Source organism: Amborella trichopoda, chromosome 9 (genome assembly GCF_054954075.1).
Source record: "Amborella trichopoda isolate Santa Cruz 75 chromosome 9, AtrichopodaSantaCruz75HAP2 v2.0, whole genome shotgun sequence".
NCBI classification, from domain to species: Eukaryota; Viridiplantae; Streptophyta; class Magnoliopsida; order Amborellales; family Amborellaceae; genus Amborella; species Amborella trichopoda.
Window position 1 is genome coordinate 52,525,356 of NC_142344.1, and position 17,828 is coordinate 52,543,183.

The window sequence follows — 17,828 nt, forward strand, 5'->3', positions numbered from 1 at the left end:
AAGTCTAGTTGATAGATTAATCCGGCTGGCCCGATTAGCCAGGTTCCGATTGAAACTGCTACTAGCCCCATCTCCCGTAACCGTTCCCGTTCGATTTTGCGAATACTGCTCTCCACTCAACCATTCGTGTATGGTGAAATTAGTGTTTCAGAGACGTTATCGCCATTGTCAATCTGCTATCAAATCAGGGTTTCTTATTTGGGGTTTCTGAAATTTTACATTGTTGGCGAAGCTTTGGTCATGGAATTCCATAAAAATGCATAGTGCTCTGTGAAATTGGATTTTCTCAGTTTTCATGACCATTATCAGCATTCTGGCGTGACATTAGGGTGGTGCGCTTTGGGTTTCTGAAACCTTAAAAACGGATGGAGAAGCATTGGCCATCGAATTCAATTGAACTGCGAAGCTCTTGTTCAGTGGAGACATTTGGCTGTCCAGTTTGTTACTTTTGCCCTAATTCTTGGAAGAGGGTTGGATTCTTCACTGTGAATTCAGCGAAAAATAATTCAGAAGCTTCAAAGGGGCTCCAAAATGAATCGAAAAATAAGCTTTCTCGTATCCTTTGGACTGAGGCTGCTGTTAAAGGAATAGAGAGGAAGGCAGGGCTCACAAATTCCACCAGTCTATGGCCAAGGGCTGTTTTGGATGCTTTGAGTGATAAAATTGAGAAGAACCAGTGGGAATCCGCCCTTGAGGTGAATCTCTCTCTCTCTCTCTCTAGAAGAAACAGAGAAATATGCAGTTAATATACTCTCTCTCATTGTCTAATTCTCGGAATGCTACCTGTGTCGTCTGAATTTGATATTAAATTTATAATCATTTGGAGTCTCCCTCAAGGGACTCCCTCTCTCTCTCTCTCTATCTATCTATCTATCCATGTGACTGATAGATAACTAAAATGCATCATCAATGTAAAGCATGATAATTTTTGTTTTGATTATTATTATTCTTTCCAACACTAAACATTTGTAAAGAGTATGTGATTTTCCTGAGGAATGTTGTTTGAGTAATCTAGGATATTGTGAGGTTCATCTATTAAATCGAAGGATTCCATTTGTAAAGTACTTACAAGGCTGTGTATATTTTCAATTTCGATGTGAATTTGACTGTGGGTTTAATTTGCTTTGTAACCAGATGATTTGTAGTTGAACTGAAAGCCATAGTCTAATTCTTATTAAACCTAAGGTAAGATAAGCTCATGATGAGTAAATGTGGACTTCTAATTGAGCATCTTAGGTAAAGTCACAGCCTTTCATTCCATGAGCATTTTAGCTATGATTCCTTTGAAGTTGAAAAGATGTTTTCTAAATGGACTAGTCTGGTTGGTCATATGCACCGTGGCAGTAAACAAATGGAAGCAAACAAATTGGAAGTATCTATGACAATGATGGAACTCAAGCCTCAACCTTCAATCTAGGAGAAAAAAATTGTGTTAGGGCATTTTCGAATTTGTTACAGAAGTTCTTCAGAAAGACATTGACTCAAGAATTTTTTTATTTTAGAGGTTCAGCCTATTGGCTTCATGGTTAGGGTATTCTGCCAACTATGCTCGATGCTCTGAGGCCTAGCCTACCTTTAAATATGAAAAATGCTGTGAAACCCTGGTAGCAGCTTTAAAACTAGCTAGGAATGAAAATAAGTAATTTCATTCAAAATAGACTCATAAAGAACACCTGATTGACATATAGTTGAGCGAGATCACACTACCCTGACTATTTTTTGGGTGTCATTTGCAATGTCCTCCTATAGTGTGAGAAGGGTGGTTTTGGGTCTCTTATGAGAGGTTCTACACTTTCTGGTTATTTACTTGAAGAAAGACAAGCTTATACCTCAATGTAAGCTGCACAAGCTCTGATTACAGGTAGAATTTAGAAAGATTTGGTATTTGACCAGAAGCTTTTAAAGAGGCATAGTCCAATTACACTGAATTAAAGGGTCCTGATGCAACCATAGGTTATTACATGTATTACTTTATGGAACTACCACAAAATTCATAGTTTTCATGTACCTTTTGGTCCTTCCTGAATGCCAAAGCCGCCTTCTTCATCCTCTTTGATGAAGTGAACAAAGATGATAACAAAAGTTTCTGATTTTTTTAATAATCTATAGAATTGAGAATAAAGAATTGAATTCTCACCTTCATCCAAGTAACAGTTGGAATAAGCCTTCTCTCCAAGCTTGAAGATATTTATACCCAGAAAGCTTTGAGCAGCTAGATGCTGAAAAATGAATAACAACTTGCAACAATGTGCGAAGGTGAGCATCACCACAAGAGGAGCATTGGAGGCATAGCTTGGTGAACCAGTCAACATAGAAAAGCAAAGCACTAGCAATATCAAAAGGCAAGCAAAACACTGGCAGCTTGTCTTGGTAAAGTAGTGTATATCGTCATTCTTTTGGAACTTAGGTGAGCCTGGCGCCTCTATATGTTAGTGTTCGAGTTGCAACATCAAATTTTACCTAAATTAGATAATGCGGTGACCTTAAGTATACCTATTCCATTTTTTGTTTTTATAGCTATCAGTTGAGTAGATCAGTAGACAAGCCAATGCTAATAGTGGGTTTAACTTTGTGACAGAAGAGCTTTGCTTCCTGATGTTTTTGTCCATCTATGACGGCGATCACATAGTCCAATACATCACTAACTTTTCTTTGTGATGACTGACTTATTTGAGCTATCTGCATCTTTCTTATGCAATTTTTGTTACTCTTTTTGGTCCAATTGTTTAACAATTTTGAATTTTCTCTATGTAATGCAATTGTGACACAAAAACATGTCTGGTTTTTTTTTTTTTGGGTAGTTCAGTGGGGAAGGGGTCCCCTATCGTTGGTAGGAATGAAAACCAAGACATCACATTGTGGCTCCCAGCCACTTGGACCATCAAGTCTTGAGCCCATTCCTCCAAAAACATTTATTGAGAAAGCCATGTGGCTTGGTTGTTGGACTAACTATAGAGACATATTCTGAGATGCTTGTTTACTAGCACCGTGATAGATTATAATTGCATTTATCTGATTATAGCAAATATATTCCCCCATGCAACACCTGGAATATTGTTAGATCAATGGTATTGATGATTGGATTGGTATCGAACTGGAAAAGGGTCTTTCTGGCTGATACTAATCTGATATGTTGTTTGATTTGGTTAAACTGACTAAAAATGTATTGAATAATAATTAAACAAAAAATTTGAAAAATTAAAGTTTCCAAAAAAATTCAGAAAGAAAAAATTTGAGATACATTGATTTGAGAAAAAATAAGAATATTGGTTGACATGTTGGTTTAATGCTAGATTTAGAAAGTTCATAAACTCATTAAGTTCATGTTGGGCAAAAGAAAGTTTCAATAGTGAAAAACGGTTCACTACAAGTTCATGCTAGGCAAAACGAAAGTTATAATATTCAACTAGTGAAAGTAAAAATAGTATATTGTCCATAGTGATGATAACAAAGGCTTTATACTAGTACTTTCTACATCCATGGCTATTTTACCCCAATTAAAAAAGAAAAAAAAAAGGTTATGTCAACAAAAGTGGAGATTAGGTTTATACTCCAAATCATTATACGGAAATTTTGATTTAACACCACCATCAAACATCTTGAGTACGCCTATTTTCAGTAATATTTAACTTTTATGTTAAAATTTCACAGTCCTGCCTGAGTCCAAAATTTCAAATTCCCAAGTTCGTTTTTGGAGCAGTTTTCCTAAAAAGGGCTCCTTGGTAATGAGACTCCTTTGAATATTTTAACTTCAAAGGAAAAGAAGAGAATTGTACTCTCACTTTTTGGTCATGAGACAGTTCCATGTTGTCCTGGGGGGAGGGGGGAGATGGGGGACCCAAGTGCCACCAATCGAGACTCCCATGTTTGATGGAGGAGCGTAGAAGCAGCAATATTGGAGCGTGGCTTTCCACTCTCCTCTTAAAAAGGGCCATTTTTGGAAGACACAGCTTCCATGCCGAGGCATGGAATCCATATCTTCCACATTTTGTGGAAGAGAGGTCTATGGTAGACCCCTCTTATGCCTATCACACACTTCCTTAGGTATCCATGTAATCTGTAACAAATTGGAGTCAATGTATTAAAAGTCTGTAGGCAGTGCCCAGGAGACCTCTCGTGATTGAGGCGGCCCGTAGATAATAAAGGGGGGAGGGGCTGTTTAAGGGTTTGGCGTTTAATGCCCAAAACCTCATATTTTTTTATTGAAATTTAGTACATGCATTTTGTAGTTTTTGCTGTTTTCCTTCCTGGATTGGAACGCTACATGACATTTCTTAAAAGAAGAATGCATTAAACCAAATTAGAAAATCAAGCACTTGACAATCATAATTGCAAATGAGCTTTTATCGAGGAGTTTTAGATGCCAAAACTCTTCTCTTGCTTCTCATTTGTTTCCATAATCTTTGGAAACTTTCAAACTTTGATCCTGTAAGATTTCCTTCAAACCCAAAATATTTTCTAATTAAAAAAATGAAAATTCAATATATTACAATAAATTAAAATGCAAAGCTGGAGATTTTATGGAAGTTTCTCACTATAATAGGTCCCCAACCATTTTCTCCAATTCGTTTAGACAACATTGGTGGCTGAACTGGGGAGGGCCCCGATTCGGTCAGATGGCCAAATTGGATGGATCAAAAAAAAGGGAGGGGGGGGGAAGGAAGTGGACCTGTCCAAAAAACATAATATCTAAAAATAGTGAAATCTACAGAAATATCAGAAAAATTAAAAAATTTAAAAAGGTAGAAACAAAAATAATCCATCACTATTATTCAATACTCATTAACAACAAAATAAGTCCAAAAAATCCCTTTTCTTGAAAAATATTTATTGATGATTTATAATTTCAATTGAGAGAGGGAGAGTAGCTAAACACCAATTTTTAAAAAATACAGTCTAATCCCTAAAAACCCTCCCAATTGTTGGAAATGTGTGTGTGTGTGTGAGAGAGAGAGAGAGAGAGAGAGAGAGAGAGAGAGAGAGAGAGAGAGAGAGAGAGAGTAGCTAAAGCTAAACAACCAATTTCTAAAAAACACTTTTTAATCCCTAAAAACCCACCCAATTGTTGGAAATGACTAAAACAGCTGTTGACAAGCACAGAAGGACAAAAGCAAAGTTCAAATTTTAGAGAAGATGAAAAAGAACTGGGCTTTTATTTTTTCTTTTTTGTAATTTTATGCTGCTATCATCGACTGAACCGGGTTCAGTCCCCGTTTGATGGACCTGAAGGTCCAAGGGGAATTGACCTGACTAGATAAGCAGCGAGTTCCCCAGTACCACCCCCCCCCCCCCCCACACCTGCACAAAACCCAAATAGAACCCATAAAAAAAGCACCCGTCCCCACCTCTTTTTTGGGTAGTTAAAACAAACCTTTTGGAATGTGGAAAAAGACTTTCTTCCTTCTGCCTGATGCATGTTTTGCCCCTTGATTAGAGTCCCAGGGAAGAGCTCTTGGTTCTAGGTACTTGCTTAGGCGCCGCCTAGGCAGACTAGGGGGTCCTGCCTAGGGTTAGTCACCTAGGGCCTCCCTGCCTAGTCAGCCTAAGTGGCTGATTGTTCACTGAATTGGACTATATCTTTTCGAAGGAATTTTCGTTTTTAGAAGAAATGCTTTATAAACCAGCAAGACCAATGGGCAAATATTCGCATGGTGTCAGAGTGAGCCACATGTTTCTAATGATCCCATGAATGAGATAATCATGCGGTATTCATGATTACGTTAATTGCTCAAAATAGACAACTATTGCAGCTCACAGATATGGATGACACTCGGACTATATCATAGACTTCTGTTCTCTTAGGTGTGTCTTGCACTAATAATTAATAATTGTCTGCATGAATAAATGGTCTTGTTACTACATTGAGATATTGGGAATACATAATCAGGGCAGTTTTATGATTTTTGATGCTTGAAGAAACTTTATATATTAGAAACTAAGCAATCTCTCCATGAGAAGTTTAATAAAGTGATCCTGATATTATTTATTGCCCATATTTGCAGATTTTTCAATTACTCCGAAAGCAACATTGGTATCATCCAAAATCTCAAACATATGTAAAACTCTTTCAAATGCTTGGCAAATGTAAACAACATGAGCAGGCAAGCTGGCTCTTCAAAACCATGCTCGCTGAAGGACTCAAACCGACAATTGATGTCTACACATCCCTTTTGGGTGTTTATGGCCTCAGTGGTCAGCTAGACAAAGCATTTCATGTGATAGATGAAATGAAGGCCATATCTGATTGTAAACCTGATATACGCACCTACACAGTTCTCATCAACTGTTGCTTTAGACTGTCCCGCTTTGATCTAATCAATTGGGTCTATGAGGAAATGTCCTATTACGGGCTTGAACTTAACACAGTCACTTACAATTGTATTATTAATGGATATGGCAAGGCTGGGATGCTCAATGATATGGAAAAAGCGCTAACAGAAATGCTTGAAACAGGTACATGCCTACCGGATATTTACACCATGAATTCTTTTATGTGGGCTTATGGTAACTATGGACAAATTGAAGAAATGGAGAAGTGGTATGATGAATTTCAGCACATGGGTATCGAGCCAGATATTCAGAGTCTTAATATCTTGATCAAGTCGTATGGTGGAGCTGGTATGCATCAAAAAGTGACATCAGTAATGGATTTTATGACGAGGCGGTATTTCTCACCAACAACTGTGACTTTTAATATTATTATAGAAACATTTGGAAGAGGGGGAAATATTGAAGAAATGGAGCGTATTTTCCGTATGATGAAAATGCAAGGAGTGAAACCTAATTGTATCACTTACTGCTCTCTTGTAAATGGATATAGTAATGCAGGGCTTCTGAAAAAGATCCCATCAATTTTGAGACAAATGGATAATTCTGGAGTGATTCCCGATACCCCACTTTTTAACTGCATCATAAATGCATATGGCAGTGCTGGAGATTTGGAAATGATGGAGGAGATGTTTGTAAAGATGAAGAAAAAGCAGTGCAAGCCTGATAATGTAACATTTTCAACAATGATCAAATCTTACACCAGTCGAGGTATGGTCGAGGCTGCTTCTGAGGTGGAAGATAAAATGCGTCATATGGAGCAGTATAGTTAGGTACTTAATTGTCTTCTTTTTATGTTTATTTTTTGGTATCTCAGACCTTAGAAAAAATTGCTGGAGACTTGGTTCATTAATTCTCTCTCTCTCACACACACACACACAAATGCCACAGGTTTCATTCTATATTTGTTGTTTCTTTTCTCTTGGTAACATGATAAGATCCATATCTGTGTTTCAGTTGTGCTGACGTGGCCTATTTGCTTTATGTTGTGTCTACACCAAAGAATGCACGAATAGGGAAAGGAAATATGTCGCAAACTAGTAGCCTTCTACCGAAGGTTTGCCACAATCAGGCCCAAACTGCCAATACCAGAGTATAACTCTCACCACTCAAACCTATACTAGTGTGCCCATGTTCCCTCCCATAGAAACTCCCTTGTAAAATTCGGCACTTATTCTATCCATGTTTCAGTGAGGTTTCATATTGGCGAGGCATTCGAGAATACGTTACTTCTGGTACACATGCTTTGCATTCCAGTCCATGCTAGCATGAATTTCCGAGAACGGTGTTTGTTGGACCATGTTCAGCCTTTCAAGCAACAAGTGTGCCATCTAGTAACAGGAAACTGGTTTTCCATACAATGTCGATAATCACCACTTGACTTTCTTTGCCAACCAAACAGCAAGAGTCTCGGATCCTGCTCTGGTAAGAGATACCTTTCTCAAAATTGCTACCTCTCTCTCTCTCTCTCTCACATGTGATGGGTGAGGAAAGAGAAGATCCATGCCCTCATTTTCATCATGGCAAAATAGGTTGCTAAATGGCTAATTCCAAAGTCCAAACTGTTGCTTGTCTTGGCAAGCTTGGTGCATAGATGGTGAGGATGCTACGACCTTATTCCAGATCAGGATGACCTCATTATTTGAATCAAGTGTAATTATCTAAGTCAAAATACACAATATGAAGCTGCTTCCTGTTGTAGTCTCTCTACCAATCCGCTGATGGTGGCTAATTGTTCTTCTACCTTTGTGTCCACTACAGGTCCCTCAGGCAGCATTAATATAGCTGAAAGTAATATGCCTTCAAGATTGTAGCGTTAACTCTTTAATTGCTATCTCTGATTTTTTTTATATTTTTTATTTACTTTGAGTGTATATGCGTGTTTGTTCTACTGGTTTTAGAATTATTCAAGCAATAACAGCTTATCTAAGTTTTCTTTCATTCTCCTAAACACTAAATCTTACTTCTATGCAGATGTTGCTCTTGAAGCCTAAATAACTTCTAGAACGTACAACCAGATATTTGGCAATAGATTTAATGCTAACAGATCTGTATCCAGGAGAATCATTGTTCTTACGAGAGCCATAAAGTAGTGAATTATTTCGGAGATATGTGTAAGCTTATGTTTGCTCTTAAAAGTTCGGCTAGATCATTTTTATATTTCCTCAATTTTTTTGAATGTGAAATATTTCCTCTTTTATTAATTATCCTTTTCTCAGGGGCTTGTTTAGTAGCTGGGACATCATTCCAATCGTGAACACCTTAGCCACTCAAGCCCTAGTTTGATTCCTCCTTTTCTAGAAACATATTTTTGAATTTCTTGATTTTTCACAGCTTTTAACTGTGGTGAATATGGGCCCTTTTCCTTTTTCTTGTTTAACAGCAAAAAAAGAAATTGTATGCAACGAGACACTGTCAAAAGCTTAAGACCCAAGCAACGGATATGGGGACTTGTGCATCTGAGCTGTTCTCATTTTCAACAAATACATGGATATTTCGTCTTAACAGCGAGGTAAATCATCAAAAATTTCTTTCCTTTTTCTCTTTTGTCAGGCTTTAGCAAAAGAAAACAACATTATATACCTTCTGACCTTTTTCAAAAAGAACTTTAGATTGCTCTCTTGTATTACATACATATATAGAGATGTAGTTGGAATAACATAAATCACTTTTCTTGTTTAATTGTTTTACGCACAAGATGTTATCAAAATAAAATAGATCATTTTTTGCGTGAATAATTTATAAGCTTTGTTTGCTTAAACAACTAACATGCTTCTTTACAACATCAACCACCCTTAAATGAAAATATAAAAATATATTATAACCCAAGATAATAACCAATTTTCTTTTCTTGGAGGATATTATTTCTTTCATATCACATTTTCCTTTCCTTTAGCTTCTTCAATCCACATTCTTCTATATATTGTTGGACTTGAACAATTCTATATGTTGGTGTGATCTTCACTATCTCCATAACTTCTGAAGACTCAATTTCTCACCATTTTTGCTGACACACAAGCGTGAAAGGCTAATTCAATAATTTCATCTCCACAACTATACCACTTATCGATATCTTGACCCACTTTCTTCTTTCTGATATGGGACTCATGGAAAGCTCTGAACAACTTGGTCTTTGGTAGACATGTTCCACAGCTATACATTCACGCATGCTGTTGCCGGACCTGATAAAAGAAAAAATACCTTTCCAAGGACACTGAAAAAAGTGGGATATGAGTTAAGGCTATGCTAATCAAACCAAAAATGATGGTAGGGGATAAATCTGTTCTAATTCAACAAGGAACATATAACAAGACATTATGAGAAACAATTTATCCATCAAAAAAGAAATTGGGATTGGGAATAAATTTAACAAAGAAGGAAACATATGAGAAATAACGTAAAAAAGGAAATTGGTATGGGGAAAATATCTTTGGAGGTGAGGAAGGAGAAATAACTGAAAAGGGAAATTTGGATGGGAAAAATGTCCTTTGGGGGTTAGGGAAGAGACTTCGAAGGGTTGCGTGAAGAGGTGCCATTCGATTATTTATAGCAGATGCTTGAGTTATTTAACCCACCAATTTGTCTAACTATAGTTAGCTAAGATTGGTATTCACTAACCACCGTTGGATGGGACGCAAGTGGAACGCATCTGACTCTTTCTTATTTACATTAAAAAAAGAAGTATCTTCCTTACGTACGTTATATATAAAAAAAAAAGTCTCTTTCTTTTGCTCTTCCCCACGCTTGTCTCGATCCAGTACTTAGGATAAGGGTTGTATAAAGGTTTCCGTAGAAGTAAAGCGTACTTATAAAATTTATTTTGAGATGTCGTTTTGATGTTGAAGGTTTCAAAACCTCTCTTTATTGGCAGTTATAAAATATAAAATTTAAAAAATAATACAAATTGAGTATATCAAAAAATATTTTAAAATTTTGAAAATAAACTGTCTAGATAATTTATTAGAAGATGCACTATTATTTAGATTTAAAATTATTATTATTTTTCATGTCTATTCATCTCAAAGTCGAGATAATCAATTAGAGGGTTCTCATATGCTGGAACACTCTTCGATGAAAGATTTTTAACATATAAGGTTATAACCTTGTATAAACTTTTTCCTAATATTTAAGTCCTTCATGGATATTATCACTATCACAAAAAAAAACAGCTTCTAAATCTAATGGCACAAAGTAGGCATGTCATTGACTTTAATTAAATAAGTGTAAGGAACATTGTTTCATGTGGGTTGGACCGCGTTTCTTCAATATGCGATCTAGAGGTATAAAGCATGTATCTTTAAGATGGATGTAAATAGATGGTCTATCTAAAAACAAAGATAATTAAGAGTCCAAATGTTTTTTTAATTTAATTATTATTTCTAATTTTTAAATTTTTTATTTTTATTCATATTCATAATCTCCATATTAATGATTATATATTCACTAAAAATTAAGATCAAATTCTCCCATGTTAACGATTATATATTCACTAAAAATTAAGATCAAATTATGTTTAAAAATTATATTTATTGCAAGCCCGCATTTCTACCGTATGCCAACTGGCCGCATAGAAACCGGTTCCTAATGGCACATGTCATTGACATAGCCAAACTTATTGAGTCTTTTTAAATGCATACCGGCATGTGTGATCTTTCGGTAAGTAAAAGTACCCAATGCCCATGCACATCATAAGGACGGTGGAAGGCTTTGAGATTTCACGTGGGAACATCCTAATGGCCACAAATTCGGTTCATATTTTATCCTCTATTTTTTATTGAAGTAAAATATTTATTTGGATTTTGTGATGCAGGTTTTTTTGTAAATGACCAAAATAGCCCTATATTGATTTATTTTGACCAATATTTTTATTTAAAATATTTTATTATTTTTATTTTAATTCTACTTGTAAAAAATAAAAAACGAAGATCAAACCAAAATTTCAGATTAAAATTATTTTTCAAAAAATAAAAAATAGAAAATAAAATTCAGTTTTAGCCCTTCGCTGATTGCCGCTATTTCAATGGCGTGAATCTGAATGACGTTCTTGTGCACCTTTTAAAATACCAACCCTTTTGGGAAAAATCTTCGTACAGTCTTGTAGACGATTGAGCACCCTCCCAACGATTCAGGTTAAATAGGGCTGCATCGAACGGTCAAAATCTAGTTTTGTTTGTATTTCTTAATTTAAGTATTACATTTATAAGATTTAGGGTGTAAACTAATTTTTCTCTAAAGGGAACAAAATAAAATAACACTAAAATATTTTGAATAAAAATTTCCAAAATACCCTTAATGTACGTTATTCAATATTTTTTGTTGAAAATATTTTTATTATTTTTATTTTATTTCTCTCATAAAAAAACAATTTGCACCCGAACATTTAAATAAATATAATTTGAAATAAAAATAAAAAAATTGTTCTGTGGCTCTTAGATGATTCTAGGTTCGGACTGAACCGTTTAGCACCTCTTCAAGCGTCCGCATGTGGGGCGTTGTACCATCCTGTAAATTTTTTACTTAAAAATGACATTTATTTTTCACTTAGTATTAATATTCATTAATACATTCTTGACATATGTAATTTTTTTCTAACAATAACATTGATTATTTTCTTAAGATAGATTAGCCCTGCCGTTTACTTGCAAATTGCGAAAGCATGTCCAAACTTTGTCTGTCCTTAAGGCATTATGGAGATATGTGCTTTTTTTACTAAAAGCAGCAACTTATTTATCACTAAAAGTAGCGTTGATTTTTTTTATTAAAGGATGAAGTTTCTGTATGGTTACGAAAACAAAATAAATTCCCACCTCAAACGCTCGTCTAGAAAACGCTTTCGGCATAAAGTATCTGAAGTTGATTTTTATTAAAGGATGAAGTTTTTATGAGGCCTGTGTTTTTATAAAAATAAAATAAAGCCTTACCTCAAATCTTTATCTAAAAAGCACTTTCAGCATCAGAAATCTCTATAATGGCTCTAAAATCAATTTCCAACTCCAAAAATAAAATTTGAAACTCAAAAAATGATACGGATATTGTAGATATATAACATTTATTTTTTGAGCAAAATGGACAGTCTAAATAATTTTTTGTAATATACATTATTTTTACGGCTTGAAATCTTAATTTTTTTATTTTTTTTTATAATCGAGATCTTCAAGCTAAGATGATTGATTTAAAAGTTTTTGAAGCTTGAATGGCAAGTTAAAGGTTTCTCAAGCGGAGATATCAATCCATTTTCCTTTATTCAATTTGGTTTGAATATCACTGCTGAGAAATTTCCATCTCCGGTAGAGAGAGAAATTTGCCTTGAAGAGATGGAAGGGAATCCCTTGTGCTTTGTAAATATCGTTCTATTGTTCGTATTGAATCTAGCGACTAAACGATGAGGAAGGGTGCTCACCTTCATTGGTTCAGATTGAATCTAACTGAATATTTATGCATAAATTTTTTATTCTTTATTTATATTTAAAAATACTATTTTTCTCAAATTTGTTCACCAAGTAAAAAAAACTAATAAAAAATATCTTAAACAAAATAGTTGACCATAATGCCTAAAAAATATTTAGGGGCATTCTGGGTGATTATTTATTCAAAATATTTTTTATTAATTTTATTGGTGTGTCATATAAAAAATGCTCTACACACCAAATTATGCGTAAAGAGAATTTTTAAATAAAATTCATTTGTGACCATTGGATGAGGGCTTCTGTTATTGGGCCATCCACATCATGTGCATTGGAGACTTCCCCGCGTCTAACAAAATATGGGAAAAGTTTATATAGAGCTAAGGTTTTAAACAATCAAATTAGAGTCTATTTATGCCCAAATATCCTCAAATTGATCATCTCGACATCAAGAGACATAGGCATGAAAAAAAATGCATTTCAAGTTTTGGAAATATTGTATTTTGCAACACATTTTGAACCGTCAATTTTTGAGATTTTCAAGTTTTCATAGATCTTTCGATCGACATTATTTTTTAAGCTTTAAACTTTATAAGTAAAGGTAAATATATATTTTAAGGCTATCACAAAGATTTCCAGTATTGAAACTACATTTATTAACACTATTTAAAATATAGGTTTTAATTTGATTGTTTAGAGCCTGTGTATACAAACCACACCACCCTTCAAAGATATCCACACTTCACACCAGTCCAGTTGGCATGAAGCCCAAGTTTTGCGTCAGCAAAAGTAAAACTAGACCTTAAAACCCTATTAGAGAATGTAGTTCCTGTGCCCGATGACATGAGAATCTTTTTCCAACCTTGATTATGAAATTTGAAGTGCAAATATGTTTGATTTATAAATACTTGAAAAATGTACGGTTTAAGATAATTTGCTATAAGATGCATAATTTTAAGATTTTGAATTTTTTTTTTTAATATCTATAATTGTCATTGATCAATTCGAAAATTGTATTTTTTTGGCTAGAGATTGAGTTGCAACTTTATTGTATTCATGTATGACCAAAGTTTTAAGAAACCGATCGATGACCAGAATTGCCCATTTGGATTTTTTATTTGGTTTGACCAATCAGTGATTTACATCGGCAACCTGGAATTTTTTTAAAAAATTAAATAAATTAAGTGGGGCTGGTTCTATAAGTGAACCGGTACGGACGGTTCGAAATCGGTCTATTCATGGAGGAAACGGGCCGATTCCTGATATTTTTCGGGATAAGACTGCGTGTATGATAGAATTTATATTGATGAATCTTCTCTTTGTAAATCAATGCTTTAAAAAATGGATCATTCGGTCCAATCGGTCATCAAATGGACTGATCTTGATCATTGATTTAGACCAGTTCAGACCAATTCTCAGGTGTGGTAATTGATACAAAAAGAACTTAAATAATAATTTGAAATTTAAAAATAATAATAAATGAAATAAGTAGGAACCGGATCGTCCAATTCCCTAACAGACTTGCTTAGTTGTTGAGTCCTCTGACCAAACTGGGCGAGTCTATCAAAATCGGATTGATTGCCAGTTCAGACTAGGCACGTGTTCGGTCCCTACCAATTCACGATCTTGATCGTGCATCCTGATATGAATTGTCGAATTTTTATTGTTATAAACATACATAGAGTGGAAATTCAATGGAAATGAAGTACTACACATATCTGAAATACCTCAATAAGTTGTTGAGTAGGAACTGGATCGCCCAATTCCCTAATTGACTTGCCTAGTTGTTGAGTCCTCTGACCAAACTGGGTGTGTCTATCAAAATCGGATTGATTGCTAGCTCAGACTAAGCACTTGTTCGGTCCCGACCAATTCACGATCTTGATCGTGCATCCTGATCTGAATTGTCGAATTTTTATTGTTATAAACATAGATTGGAAATTCAATGGAAATGAAGTACTAAACAAACCAGAAGTGTCTTATTATCTCATGCGAGTGGGGTTCTTGTGGGACGTAAGCTGCCTTTTCTTCCTTTCTAAAAAGGGTAGGCATTTGTTCGTTTTTCACAAATTATCTCTTCGCAAAACCTTTTGAAATGTATCAGTTAATAATTTATTATCTGCCTTTAATATCTCTTTAGCTAAATTTCTCTCTTTTTTGTCATCATTCTTTATCCTCCTTTTCCATTTGTCTTTGTTAGTGCAGTTTTCTTCTTTCTTTCTCCTCTATTTTCTCCCCCATTGGATGAGAATGCGACATTTTCCTATTTGTCATAGGAAGAAGTTAATAGGTATCAACTTTATTGCATAGAAATTATCCCCCAAAAAAACTTTATTGCATAGATGTAGGATGCACCTTGAAAAGTTGTTTCATTGTTAAAAATACCCTATTTGATCTCGATCTCGAGATGTATAGATATGAAAGAAAAAATGGACTTTAAGATCTATAAAATAGTGCATGGTATAATACATTATATAAAATAGTGTACGGTATAATACATAGTGCATGGTATAATACATTATCTTAAGATGCATGAACATGAGAAAAAATGGATTTCAAGTTTTGAAAATAGTGTATCTTGTAACGTATTTTTGGACCGTCAATTTTTAATATTTATAAGTTTTTATAGATTTGCTCGATCTACACTATTTTTGAAGCTTTAAATTTTATAATTAAGGATGAAAATATATTTTAAGGCTATTACAAATATTTTCAATATTGAAACCGCATTTCTGGACACTCTTTGGGGGTACATTTTACTTCGATTGTTTAGAGCCTCGGCTCTGTACAAACCGCACCTTTATTTGAATTGTCTATTTTTAAGATTTTCAAATTCATGTAGATGTGCTTAGTTGCACCAAATTTGGAGATTTGAATTTCAATTAGGGGTCACATTATAATTTTGTTAATTCCCTTTTATAAAAAAAATTAGAAGTGAAAAAGTACTTGGGCTCATCCTCTCTTTGCGCATAAGTGGACAAAAAGCAACCTCAATATTTGCTCCCTAAATAATCGGATTTAATAATGATTCAAGACCCCTATTTTATGAAGAAAATGATTGCCCTTAGTCCATTGAGAAGTCACAATCACCCCAGGCACCCCAGGCTGTATTAGAAGTTCAATAATTTGAAGTTGTCACAAAACTCTAATTAGTTTTTTATGGGGCTTGAGTTAGTCAACGATCCATCCTTGGCACACCCACTTTTTATCTAACGATCAATGGTGATCATGACCACATAAACGAACTTATCATATAATTTTCTATGAATAAATTAGACCTCTTTGCTTTCATTTTTCCATTTGTCTCTCTTATTTTTGGAAATCGACTTCAAACATTTCTCCCTCTATTAAGAACAAAAAAATCAGTTGTTATTTGATATATTGTACCCTATATTAGCGTTTTTCCTTTTTAGTGTCTTTTGCACGTTCCTTGATTTACATAACGAAAAAGTTTATATAACGTTGAGGCCCTAAACAATCAAACCAAGGGACGCCTCAAAAATTCACTATAAGGAGTTGTTTTGATGCCGAAATACCCGCAACTTTGATCATCTCGATTTTGAGATATATAGAAGTAAAAAAAAAAAAGGAATTCAAATTTTGAAAATAATGTATTTTATAATGCATTATCTAGACTATCAATTTTCAAAGTTTTCATAAATATGTTCTATCTACACTACTTTTCAAGGTTTAAATTTTATAACGAGAGATGAAAATAAATTTTCGACATTATTTAAAAGCTGCAACTAACTTCGATTGTTTGGGGCAGCCTTTTACGTAATCGGACAAAAGTGTTGTTGATGGGATATCTTTATTTACATTCATTAAGTTGTGGGCTTCTTCATTTAAATATCTATTCCTCCTTTCTATAAGTAAAATAAAGGGCAAGTGACCTATCTTTATGTCCCTTTAATTTTGTAGTTGGGTATTGGTACGGAGACGGTTTTAGTTGGATATATAGTACTGACCTGTCTTTATAGTCCATTAATTTGGTCGGTGGTTATTGAAGAGGACAAGCCGTTGGATAAGATGGCTACAATGCATTACCCAAATGCAAGGTTTAGAAACACGGTATGGTGACACGCATACCGTGGTGCCTGTGATGTCGGCGGCTAGTCCATGGAGCAGGTGTGCTAACGCAGACAGGGTGCGGTGCCTTGATGGCACCGTACCCCTTGAAGGCAGGGTGCAATGCTGATGGCACTGCACCCTTTGATGGTTAAGGATCGAGAAGCCCTTTGGTGCATCATGCATCACATATGCTAGTTTGGTAGGATGCGTCCATGGCTGGTGGTATAGCCGACAAATGTGACATATTGAGATCCTTGAGATGCAGTCGGAGCAACTCACTCAATGAGCCCAAGATCGTTGGTTGGTCTGGATCCAGCGACCCAACCGAGTGAACCGGTAAATGAGAAAGTAATACTAAGTGGGATTGGTTTTCTGATGGTTCTTTGAACGATTATGTCAAGTAATGGGTCAGTCCCAGGAGGAACCGGAATCAGCAGGTTCTTGATATTTAGGCAGAACTGAACGGGCCCCGATGATTCTTAATCCAAACCGGATTTTTAAAACCTTGCCCAAATGTAAGTGCGGCAACGGTGTTATTAAATTAAATGGTTCTAGTGCAATCTTGAGATGCCGTATTTTTTTGGGAACATAGAAAGTGTGTTACCAAGCTGTTTGGATTGAAATTGCCGTGGCAACCTACGGTGGCTATGACAGCCATCTTGCATGAAATGATGCATGTAGAGATGGAAGACTATGTAGATAATATGATGGTAAAATCGCGCACCCACAGTTTCATCACTCTGAAAGGGATGAGTGGTTGAGATGAGCTCCACCCAAGTTTTTTTTTATTTTTTCTTTGAGGTTGGTTGCCGGGTTCTAAAGACATAATCCTCAAAATTTGAGATCCAAAACATATTCGTATGCTTCAAACTCGTCTTTTTTTTAAAAAATCAAATAAATCAAAAAATCTTCTCCACTTATTTAAAAAAAAACATAAAAAGAAATGGCAAAATAGAAGGATTTTCTGAGTAAAATAGAAGTTTACGAAACTAACTCCTCTACTTCTTGAGAATGGGGTTGAGTCAT

The 17,828-nt window shown here is 35.0% G+C and overlaps 1 protein-coding gene across 24 annotated transcripts in view; it reads left to right on the forward strand.

Moving 5' to 3' along the window:
* LOC105421223 (LOW protein: PPR containing protein) overlaps window positions 1–17,828 on the forward strand; it is a 38,705-nt gene continuing 20,877 nt past the window's right edge. For 6 of the 24 annotated variants that reach the window (XR_016040298.1, XR_016040301.1, XR_016040303.1 and 3 more), the window contains exons 1-4: window positions 11–695; window positions 6,003–7,100; window positions 7,285–7,420; window positions 7,519–8,839. Coding sequence is in view for 4 of the 24 variants with exons in the window: in XM_088846145.1 (XP_088702271.1) it covers window positions 366–695; window positions 6,003–7,100 (1,428 nt within the window). In the remaining 20 variants the exon portion in view is untranslated. Of the gene's footprint in view, window positions 696–6,002; window positions 7,101–7,284; window positions 9,066–17,828 lie in introns of those variants that run through there. The other 18 variants (XR_016040308.1, XR_016040310.1, XR_016040300.1 and 15 more) reach the window with 14 other exon arrangements.